The 11,907-nt window shown below is 39.7% G+C and overlaps 1 protein-coding gene across 1 annotated transcript in view; it reads left to right on the forward strand.

The window, feature by feature from the left end:
* Positions 1–6,178, forward strand: part of TRAF5 (TNF receptor associated factor 5) — a 27,971-nt gene extending 21,793 nt beyond the window's left edge. The window contains exons 5-7 of the mRNA XM_023519497.1: positions 2,436–2,576; positions 4,630–4,798; positions 5,474–6,178. Coding sequence (XP_023375265.1) covers positions 2,436–2,576; positions 4,630–4,798; positions 5,474–6,051 — 888 coding nt within the window. The 3' untranslated portion in view covers positions 6,052–6,178. The remainder of the gene's footprint in view (positions 1–2,435; positions 2,577–4,629; positions 4,799–5,473) is intronic.
* The last annotated feature ends 5,729 nt before the right edge of the window (positions 6,179–11,907 follow it).

An 11,907-nucleotide genomic window follows, 5' to 3' on the forward strand; every position in this document is an offset into this window, starting at 1 on the left:
TGGTTTTTAAGTAGATAGCTGTCAATAGCACGGTGCTTGGTAAGAGCGAAGGCTCTGTAGAGCCAGAATGCCTGGGTTTGTAGTCCAGCTCTGCACTGACCATATGAGTTTGGGCAAGGTACTTCACCTCTCTCTTCCACGGTTTCCTCTTTTGTAAATGGGGAGGTGGTAAGGGTAAAATGAGATAATTTAGCCATTTAGCACAGCGCCTGACATGTGATAAACATTTCGGTATCAGGGGAAGCAAAACGCTGGAGGTGATAGTGACGGCTCAACCAGGCCAGGGCAGTGGGATGGGGAATGGGCACCAAAAGACATTGAGGTTGAGTGACATGCTGTCAGCTGGGAAGGCATGGAACATGGTGATGTTGCTAACTGGGATGGACGCTGTAAGAACAGGCGCAGGCTCCCAGTGAGTGTGGAGAGAGGACGCACTGAGTTTGCTTTTGGTCAGGTGGGTAGGTGGAGATCAGCTCTAGGAGTCTACGTAGCTCTGGGGCCAGAGAGCAAATGTTTGTTTCAGTTGTTTGTGAATTCATTCATAAACTTGTATCAAGTGCCCTCTGAGCGTCAGACACTGTGCTAAACTCTGGGGATAGGAAATAAGGGAAACATCGTCTCAGGAAACGATTTAGTGGAGGTAAAACACCAAAACAACAACAAAAAAAGGCAAGTTATAAGAGTGATATGGGTAAGTTATACAGTAGAGTATGGATGGGGTCATGAAATTGCAGAGGTAGTCTGGGTGTATTAGTAAGAAAATACTTCTGAGAGGATGTGTCCTTGAGTGGAGGCTTAAAAAATGGTAGTTTCTAGATGAAGAGAGAAATGTGTGAGAGCAGGGCCTAGGAGTTGTGTAGTCTTGCTGGGCAGGGCACTTGTTTGTGAATTGTTTGTGGGCATAAGGTTGAAAAGGCAGCCAAGGGCAGGTCATGTAGGGCCCCGTGGGAACTGTAAAAGAAAGTCACTAGAGACTTTAAGTAGAGGAGGCTCAGACAAGAGCTACCTTTTTTTTTTCTTTTTTTTTTGAGACAGTCTTGCTCTGTCACCCCAGCTAGAGTACAATTGCCTCATCATAGCTCAGTGCAACCTCAAATTCCTGGGCTCAGGCGATCCTCTTGGGACTATAGGCATGTATCACCATGCCTGGATAATTTTTCTACTTTTGGTAGAGAAAGGGTCTCGTTCATGCTGGTCTTGAACTCTTGACCACCAGCAGTCCTCCTGTCTTGGCCTTCCAGAGTGTAAGGATTACAGGTGTGAGCCATTGCACCCGGCCAAGGTTTATTTTTTAATATTATTCTGGTCACAGTGTGGAGTACAAATTGGAGAACAAAACCATAGACAGGGAGAGCATTCATGTCATTCATCCATTTAACAAACAGTATTTACCAAACACCTGCTCGTGCCAGGTACCAGTCTGGTGCCTGGAATTATAATGGACTGTTGTAACATCATGTCAGTCCCCAGCTCCCATGGAGCTTATATTCTGGTATGTGTCGAGGGTAGGTAGATAGTTTAGGAAGATGCTTTAACAGCCTAGGTGAGACATAATGAAAACTGAAACTAGATGAGAGGAAATGAGAAATGGATGTGAGAGGGTTTTGTTGTTGTTTGTAATACCATGTGTTAAAAGTTAAAGTTGGCAAGTATTGCCGGTTGAATGGATACGAGAATAAGTTGTCTATGATCACTTTCGTATTTCTTGTTCTTCCCTCAAATAGATTACAAATTCTCAGTAAACATGCTACTCATGTGTTATGCCTACCACTTGCAAGCTTGTATACTGGATGGGTTACTTAAACTCTCTACCTCTATTTCCTTATCTGAAAAATGGGACTTACGTTCATAACTAACTCATAGGGTCTTTGAAGATTAAAAGAGCTATGAATTAGTATGATCATATGGGTATGATAGATGTTTACTATTGTTACTATTGGTACTGTGCATATCACATTTACTATGTTAAGGTAAACCAGTATTCTATGGTTGGTTTTTGTTGTCTTTAAGAGATGGAGGTCTCACTATGTTGCCCAGGCTGGACTCAAATTCCTGGGCTCAAGTGATCCTCCTTCCTTCCAAATAACTGGCACACACTGTGTGCCACTGTGCCCAGCTTCTATGGTTGTTTAATAAGTACATGGTGAATGAGTGAACAGAAAGTTTAGTAAGTTCAGTCCAGTGATGCCACCATCATTAGATGCAACAGCATAGTAGGTTAGGTTAGAAAAGGCTGGTAGAAATTCTGTGGATCTGCTTTTTTGGAACTACCTACCAATATTTTCCTAGAATTATAAGGAATCAGCCTATAAATGTTATCCTAGATTATATATGCATATTTCCCCCCTAGAAATACTTTCTTACCTGCAAATACTATTTTAACATAATTGTATGCATGCTTTCTCAATGATCTCATTTTTCCTCATTCCTATTAGATTTCTGACTTACATAAGAGCCTAGAACAGAAAGAAAGTAAAATCCAGCAGCTAGCAGAAACTGTAAAGAAATTCGAAAAAGAGTTCAAGCAGTTTTCACAATTGTTTGGCAAAAATGGAAGCTTCCTCTCAAACATCCAGGTGAGAAATGGCCTTTCCATTCAAACCCAAGATTTGGCTTTCAGTTGACAGTGAGGGTTTCAAATACACAATAAAGCTGTAAGAATAAGATGGTGCAAAGAACACCTGTATATCCTCCACCCACATTCATGCCTCGTCAACGTCTCATTGCATTTGCTCCTCCTCCCCGCAGCCTCTGTGTGTGAACCATTTAGAGTACACTGCATATGACTATCCTAAAAACTAAACTAAATACTAAATACTTTAGTATGTATATCCTAAGAATTAAGATCTTCTGTAACATAACCCCAGCACATTTAGCAATGTCAGTACATTTAACATTGATATAATATTTTTATATAATTTATGGCAATTGTGGTTTTAATTAATGTTGGGCCACTATTAATCACTTCATTTCAGATTCATTGAGAGAGTCCATGGTTCTGTATTCTGCAGCTAACAAAGTAAAACTGTTAATTCCCTTGGGAAAAAATAAACATTAACAAAATATACAAAAAATTACTTTGTAAATTATGAATGCTAAATAATCTAAGCAAAAACAAATTCCCCAAATGTCTTTATCATGATTACAAAATTTATAGTAAAAAGGATTTCAAGACATGTAGTGTGGGCAATGTATTTGAAGTTTGCATTATCCCAGAATTTCTAGGCCAATAACTTCCAAATTTGGTCAGCACATTTTATATACAGTAGAACCTCCATTTTATATACACGTTATAGACAGTAGCACCTAAATTGACCATTTCCTTAAGTTGACCTAATTTTCATAGACTGGACATGGACCACATGTATGTATCAGTACAGTAGGCCTCGTTCCTTATGTTGACCAGTTTGTTATATTCCCTTGGGTGGTCAACTTACAGAGGTTTTGTGTGTATGTGTATAGATATGAGTATATGTAATATGTCAGCACATTATGATTATGTTTGTGTTTTTATATATGTGTATGAAAATTATGTATGTACACACATGTATGTATACACACATACGTATGTCTATGTAAGCGTATGTATAATGTGTGCATATATATGTACAGATGTTCTTGACCTGAAGTGGAATTTTGTCCTTATAAACCAATTGTAAGTTGAAACTATCCTAACTCCAAAGTGCATTTAATACATTTAACTCACCAAACTTCATAGGTTAGGCTAGCCTACCTTATATATTCTCAGAACACTTACATTAGCCTACAGTTGGGCAAAATTAACATACAAGTCCATTTTATAATAAAGTGTTGAATATCTCATTTAACTTATTGAAAGCTGTACTAAAAGTGAAAAACAAAGTGGTTATACAGGTATTCAAAATATGATTTCTACTGAATTACATATCTCTTCAGCACTATCTTAAAGTAAAAAAGTTATAATTTGAATTCTTGTGCTCGCTTTGGCAACACATCTAAAAGCGAACTATCATTAAGTCAGGGACTATCTATATACGTATGTGTATCTGTATGTATACATGTGCATATATACAGGTGTGGGCATGTGCAGAAAAAAATTCATCATGTTACTGTCTCAGTTATGACCTCTTTCTAATACAAAGACTGACCAGTCAGAATTAAAGCATGTAGGGCAAGGTGGAATAGTTTTACTTAATCTCTTCTACCCGAGAGAGCAATAGAAAGTAGTTTCAGCTTTACCAGGCCCTTCTGTAACAGCTGCAGTGTTCAGGCCTTCTAGCAGAGCAGGAGTGAATCAGGAGAGTAACTTTTAAGAAGAAAACAAAGTGATAAGGCAGAGGAGAGACAATGTGAAAGTAGATATATAAAGACGGGTTAGAGAACCAAGAGGACAGAAATTGAGGGAGGAGTAAAAATTAGATAAAGAGAAATTCAAAGATTTAGAACAGGAGCTGTGATAGGAGAGGAGGAGGGAAATAATTAGGTGACTCATCTCTGTGATCCTCTTCAAATTTTCTCTTCTAAACTTGTATTTTTTATGTCAATAACTGATTAAAATGAAACATTTGAATTGAAAAAATTTAATCTCAATGGATTATTAAAATATTAACTAATTTTTTTTTAATGATGTGATTCATTTTGTAACGAAAGGTTCTTGTCAGTCACGTTGACAAATCTGCTTGGCTAGAAGCTCAAGTGCGTCAGTTATTACAAATGGTTAACCAGCAACAAAATAAATTTGACCTGAAGCCTTTGACAGAAGCAATTGATACAGTGAAACAGAAAATTACCCTGCTAGAACACAATGATCAAAGATTAGGTATGTCTAATATTTTATTTCTCTTTTGGTGAATTGTTTGTTTGCTTGTGGACATGAAACAACTGAATGGCTTGCCAAATAGTCACACCTCTCCGGGATAAACAGTGGTTGAATCTGAATCCGTTATTTGTGAAAGAGCCGAGTGAGAGTCTGTCCACGAGATTTTGTCTGAGGCAAAAATGAGGAAGTACCACGAGCTGGGTGGAGGTGGGGTGTAATGGGGAGATAGGCAAGGGGTGTAATGGGGCCAGGAATTATAATAACAGGGAGTGATGATTTTTAAGGAAAGTAGAAAATAATAGGAGAGCTAAGGGAGAAATCATTGTTACAGGTTTGGAAAAATATAAAAGAGGGTGGCTATTTAAATGCATCCTAGTTAGAAAAATGTGGGGCTCACCACGCTACTTCACACTATGCTCAGTTTCCTCTACATTTCAGCGAGCTTCAGTTTAAAGAGTACACATTCAGTTTTCTTGGTGTCAATTTGCTGAGATATGATGTTCTCTGAATTAGTATCATTAAATATAAACGATCCACCTGTGGACATGGAATTCATTTCATCTTTAGGATGTCAAAATTTTGGTTGGTTCCCACCAAACCAGGTTACAGAATTACATTTTGGGGGGTAAATTCTAAAAACAACTTTCAAAAAGAATCTTTTTTTTTTCTTTGCAGTTGTTTTAGAAGGAGAGAGTAACAAACATGATGAACATATTAATATTCATAAAGCACAGCTGAATAAAAATGAAGAGCGGTTTAAACTGCTAGAGGGTGCCTGCTATAATGGAAAGCTCATTTGGAAGGTGACAGATTACAAGAAGAAGAAGAGGGAGGCAGTGGATGGGCACACAGTGTCCATCTTCAGCCAGTCCTTCTACACCAGCCGCTGTGGCTACCGCCTCTGTGCCAGGGCATACCTGAATGGGGACGGCTCTGGGAAGGGAACACACCTGTCCCTGTACTTTGTGGTGATGCGAGGAGAGTTTGATTCACTGTTGCAGTGGCCATTCAGGCAGAGGGTGACTCTGATGCTTTTGGACCAGAGTGGCAAAAAGAACCACATTATGGAGACCTTCAAAGCAGACCCCAATAGCAGCAGCTTTAAAAGACCTGATGGGGAGATGAACATTGCATCTGGCTGTCCCCGATTTGTGGCTCATTCCATTTTGGAGAATGTCAAGAATACCTACATTAAAGATGATACCCTGTTCTTGAAAGTGGCTGTGGATTTAACTGACCTGGAAGATCTCTAGTCACTGCTGATGGGGTGATAAGAGGACTTCAGTTCAGAACACATTTGATTATCTTATGGATCTGAATTTGGACTCAACGCACATTTGTATTTGGATATTTGCCTTGAATGTTTGATGACAGTTTAAAGTGCTATCTTTTTATGTTTTAATCTGTCCCAGTTTGAAACTTAAATTCTAAATATCCTCTCGTTATCTATATTTTTATATCTCATGAGAGATGGTGAGTTTCTTGAAAGCAAGTTCTGAGGCTTCTTTTACTGGTGCCACAGCCACAGGCATTCTGTAATACCAGACATTATTGAGGATACAGAGGTAGAGAATTCCCAATTGAAAACACTTTGGTATTTTCTTGTTTGACCTGTTGATTCTAGACCTGACGATAAGCCTGCAAAAGCCATCTTTTCAGAAGATAAGCTATTCTATTTAAGTAGCAGTGATGTAGTTACACAGACAGCATGCCCAGTTTGGACCAGATTTTTTTTTTTAGTTAAATATTAAATTTGTGGAAATTGCTAAACCTCCAAATAGTTTCATGAAATTTACCATCAGTTTGAAAACACAATTTTGTAAGCCGAATAAAACTGGTGAATAGGGTAAGCATTTTCATTCTCCCTGCTCTAAAGTAAAGCAGAAGTACTGCGTAGTATTAGTAAGGAGATACAGCCGGCCAGCTAAAGTTCAGATTTTATTAGGTTCAATCATATGAGGAAACTATTTTTTTTAAATGGCCAACCACCACGTTAATCTTTATTTATTTATTTTTTTTTTTTTTTTGAGACACAGTTTATGTCGCCCTCAGCAGAGGGCTGTGGCGTCATAGCTCACAGCAACCTCAAACTCTTGTGCTTAAGTGATTCTCTTGCCTCAGCCTCCCACGTAGCTGGGACTACAAGCACCTGCCACAACACCCGGCTATTTTTTGTTGCAGTTGTTTAGCTAGCCCAGGCTTGGTTCAAACCCACTAGCCTCTGTGTATGTGGCTGACACCATAACCACTGTGCTACAAGCACCAAGCCAAGAAAACTATTTTTATAGGTTAGAAATGGTGAAATATTAGTGGTAAGTGTCAACCAAATAAATAGATATACATACATGTATACAAATAGCTGGGTAATATTATTTTGGTCATAGTAGTAAATCAATGTGGAGTTGGCCAGAATTTAGTATGTGACAAAGAAAATGTCGTAAATGGGTAAAAGGAATTTAAAACCTAGGGAGAAAGCCATTATAATTTCCTATGGATGTCAAAGGTACTCCCAATCTAAAACTGACCACTAAAAACAGTATCTCCCGCTTTTTGAGAACTTGAACTCACGAGTTGGTATGAAAATGGGTATTTACATGAACTGGTTCAGTTCCTTGTCTGAGTCCTGAGTAGTTTGTGAAGAACAGAATGATTATGTTCTTATGCATTGACCTGTAGGGTCTGAAGGTATGTACATAGATACATGCTGAGATGAGTCTTCATGACCCTCGATAAGCCTCAGCTTGACAGAAAAATACTTAGTTTTCCTGAGCCCTTATGCATTGTGATGCCACTTACCATTGCTCATATGCAGGCAGGCTTCCCTGAACACACAAGGACAAGTGTCACAGGCCGAGGGCCACTGCAGAGCAGCTCACTCGGGAGATGACTGTGCACTTCACAATTTCTGAACAGGTAACTCTTTAGAAGAGGAACGATTTCTCTCTTCTGGGAATGATAGGAACCTTCTTAATCCCTTCTGTGAAATTTTCAAGATGCTAAGTCTCCTACTGCAGGAATAATCCTAAAGGATTAAATACAAAGAAAAAGCTGCTAAAGCTTCTAAAGAACTGGACTATTGCTGATGGTGAACTCTGTACAGCTGTTGTTCAACATGTCAACTCAGATAAACTCAGGACGCATTTCTGTAGCCCACAGGTCAGACCCAGACGGTTCTGTGCTTTTGACAATGTCATAATCATGTCCAAGGTCACTCTTCATGTGTTCCTCGGGAGTGGAAGATCATATTGTTGTAACTACTTTTAAGTAGTTGATGTGAAAAACATTTTAAAGTAAATTTATCAAATACTGGTTTTGTTTTAATCAATTTTTATGGATATAAAGTGGTTTCCTTAGGAGTTCAGAGTCCCTTTATCGTTGAAATGATTAAATGATCCTAGAACAAGGACTTCTAGAGTAAAAAGCACTCCTTTTTCACAAAGTAAGAATTATGATTTTTGTTTTTAAAAAGGTGGATCAATTTACACTATTTTTCCTCTTTTATGATTTGTACAGTTTTTATTCTATATCAGTAAAATTTTTAATTTTCTTTCCATTTTGATGTAATTTATGGCTCCTGATGAAAAGAAAATAATATAGTAAGCATAAAGGATAAAGGCATGTAATAATTGTAGTAGGGTGGGGAGGTGGGGATACATGTTAATGCTTATAACAGGTCTGAAATCTGACCTGATTTTCAAATTTGATATTTTTAGAGAAACAAAAGACAGTCACAGCCAGATTCAATCACAGTACCAATTTTGAATACAGGACAAAACAGGACAGTGAGGCACAAACCTTACACAAGGTCCCTAGACAATCTTTTCACTTTTCTACCTTTTTTCTCTTAAAAAGTGATTGGACACACAGGTCTCAATCTTAAGAATTCTGAGCTGGAGGTAAAGGTTTGAGGGATGCACAGTAGGGAACCAGGGTGGTGAAATCACCTGGGAACAACACATTTTATGGCAGGAGGAACAAGAGCCCGCTTGGCATTTGGAGAAGGAATGGTCAGAGGTAAGACAAGTACCAAGGGTGGTGGGAAGGGAAAAGAATGTCAAGGCCAAACACCAGCCTAAGAACAGCCATTCCTAGTGTACCCCACAGCTTCACTGTCACCCCATGCTGCTCCCTCCTTGGTCTGCATCTTAACCCTGGCCTTTTTGCCTGACATGGCAAACTCTTACATCCAAGTACCTGCTGAACTTCTAAACTAGGAATCTGAAGATATTATTTTTATTAGATCATAGCTGTGTACTTGATACTGTCATGGGGTACAGTGTGTTATTTTTATATACAATTTGAAATATTTTCATCAAACTGTTTAACATAGCCTTCATGTCATTTTCTGTGTTAAGACATTTATATTCTTCATTTAGAAAGATTCACATGTACCTTTAAAAGATGAACCATAGATGTGATCCCACCAATCACCCTCCCTCCACCCATCCTTCCCCCTCCCTCTCCCCTTCTCCCATATTCTTGGGCTATAATTGGGTTATAGCTTTCCTATGAAAGCTATAAATTAGTATCATAGCAGGGCTGAGTACATTGGATACTTTTTCTTCAATTCTTGAGATACTTTGCTAAGAATATGTTCTAGCTCCATCTATGTAAACATGAAGGAGGAAAAGTCTCCATCCTTCTTTAGGGCTGCATAGTACTCCATGATGTACATATACCATAGTTTATTGATCCATTCGTGGGTCAGTGGGCACTTGGGCTTCTTCCATGACCTAGCAATTATGAATTGGGCTGCAATCAACATTCTGGTACAAATATCTTTGTTGTAGTGTGCTTTTTGGTCTTCTGGGTGTATACCTAGTAAAGGAATTATAGGATCAAATGGCAGGTTTATTTTTAGTTCTCTAAGTGTTCTCCAGAGGTCTTTCCAAAAGGAATGTATTAGTTTGTAATCCCACCAGCAGTGTAGAAGCCTTTTCTCCACAACCACATCAGCATCTATGATTTGGGGATTTTGTGATATGGGCTAATCTTACTGGTGTTAGATGATATCTCAAAGTAGTTTTAATTTGCATTTCTCTGATGATTAAGGATGATGAGCATTTTTTCATATATCTGTAGGCCATGTGCCTGTCTTCTTCAGAGAAGTTTCTCTTCAAGTCCCTTGCCCACCCTGAGAGATGGGATCACTTGTTTTCTTCTTGCTAATACGTTTGAGTTCTCTGTGGATTCTGGTTATTAAACCTTTGTCGGAGACATATCCAGCAAATATCTTCTCCCATTCTGAGGGCTGTCTGCTTGCTTTACTTACTATGAAGATACTTTAAAGTCCACTTCACCACACTGAACTGGAAGTCTTCCCCTCTTCTCCACTACTGCCAGCTTATTACTTTTACCTTGGTCAGTGACATCACCATTTAAGACAAACGTTTAGACACTATTCTAGATTCCTCCCACACCTTCCTCATCCACTCACTCACCTAGGACTGCCAACTTGACCTACAAATTTCTTTTTTTTTTTTTTTTTAAGAGACAGTCTTGCTCTATCACCCAGGCTAGAGGGCAGTGGACTGATTATAGCTCATGTTTACCTCAAACTCTGAGGTTCAAGCAATCCTTTCAACCCAGTCTCTAAAGTAACTGAGAATGCAGGTGTGTGCCACCATGCCTAGCTAATTTTGCTATAATTTTGTAGAGATTTTAGGTCTTGCTATGTTGCCCAGGCTACTCTTAAACTCCTGGCCTCAAGTGATCCTCTGATTGATATCAGTCTCTCAAAATGCTAGGATGGGCCACCATGTCCATCCCCAATAGTTTCTTTATTCCCACGTGTTTGATGAAGGCCCCCCCAAAGCAGAAGGAGCCAAGGAACCAGAGAACAAGGCAGATCCATTTTATTCTTATTATAGTTTGTTTTATTGGGGGAACTTACAAATAGAACCATGGACTTGAGTGAACATAGGATAGGTAGCTTACCTGGCTGTTATCCCCTGAGCCAGGGCTCATATACTACAGTGAAAAGGTATATGTGCTTCAGAGTGAATGCACAGAAATTTGCTTAAGGCAGGCGTCCTCAAACTACGGCCTGCGGGCCACATGCGGCCGGCTGAGGACATTTATCCGGCCTGCCTGGTGTTTTTGCCACCACTGCCTGTCCTGCTTAGCAGCTGACTTGTCCCAGGGCCTGCAGTCTGGCCCTCCAATGGTCTGAGGGACAGTGAACTGGCCCTCTGTTTAAAAAATTTGAGGACCCCCGGCTTAAGGGCAGGATTTATGGTTACATAAGGAACAATAGATAAACCTTTTTTTTGAGACAAAGTCTCACTATGTCGCCCTATGTAGAGTGCTCTGGCATCACAGCTCACAGCAACCTCCAACTCTTAGGCTTAAGCAATTCTCTTGCCTCAGCCTCCCAAGTAGCTGGGACTACAGGCATCCCCATAATCCCCGGTTGTAGTTGTCATTGTTGTTTGGTAGGCCTGGGCTGGATTCGACCCCACCAGTTCTGGTGCATGTGGCTGGCGCCCTTGCCGCTGAGCTACAGGTGCCAAGCCTGAACTAGAAATCTTAAAGAGGCATTCCTAGAACTGGGGTTAATCAGATAGGCATCTGAGATGGAGTTAGTCTCCATACTACAACTTACCCCTATTGTGTACTACTGTGCTAGTTCAGATCTACATTATTTCTTAACACATAAATATTTTTTAGTTTTGCCTTTTTCAAATCCAACTTCCACAGTATCACCTGTGATCACTCTAAATGAAAATCCTTGCGTGTGATTCTTCATCCCACCCATGCTGTAGCTCCATCACCCAAAGGATCGAGCCTACCTACCATGGTGTGGCATAGAAGGTCCCCCATGCCCCTACTTCTCTCTCTCCAGCTTCAACTCCTAACCTTTCTCCTCCTGTGCATTTAGCAATACCTCACCAAACTGACATCTTAACTTGTACTATACATCCACCTGGAATATTCTCCAGTACCCTCACCTCTTTTTTTTTGCAGTTTTTGGCTGGGGCTGGGTTTGAACCCGCCACCTCCAGCATATGGGGCTGGTGCCCTTCTCCTTTGAGCCATAGGTGCTGCCCCTACCCTCACCTCTTTTGCCTGATAAATTCTTCAAAATTCTGCTTTGGCCTTATCTCTTC

The sequence above is a fragment of the Otolemur garnettii genome, unplaced genomic scaffold (genome assembly GCF_000181295.1).
Source record: "Otolemur garnettii isolate 467f Iridium unplaced genomic scaffold, OtoGar3 scaffold00178, whole genome shotgun sequence".
Classification (NCBI taxonomy): Eukaryota; Metazoa; Chordata; class Mammalia; order Primates; family Galagidae; genus Otolemur; species Otolemur garnettii.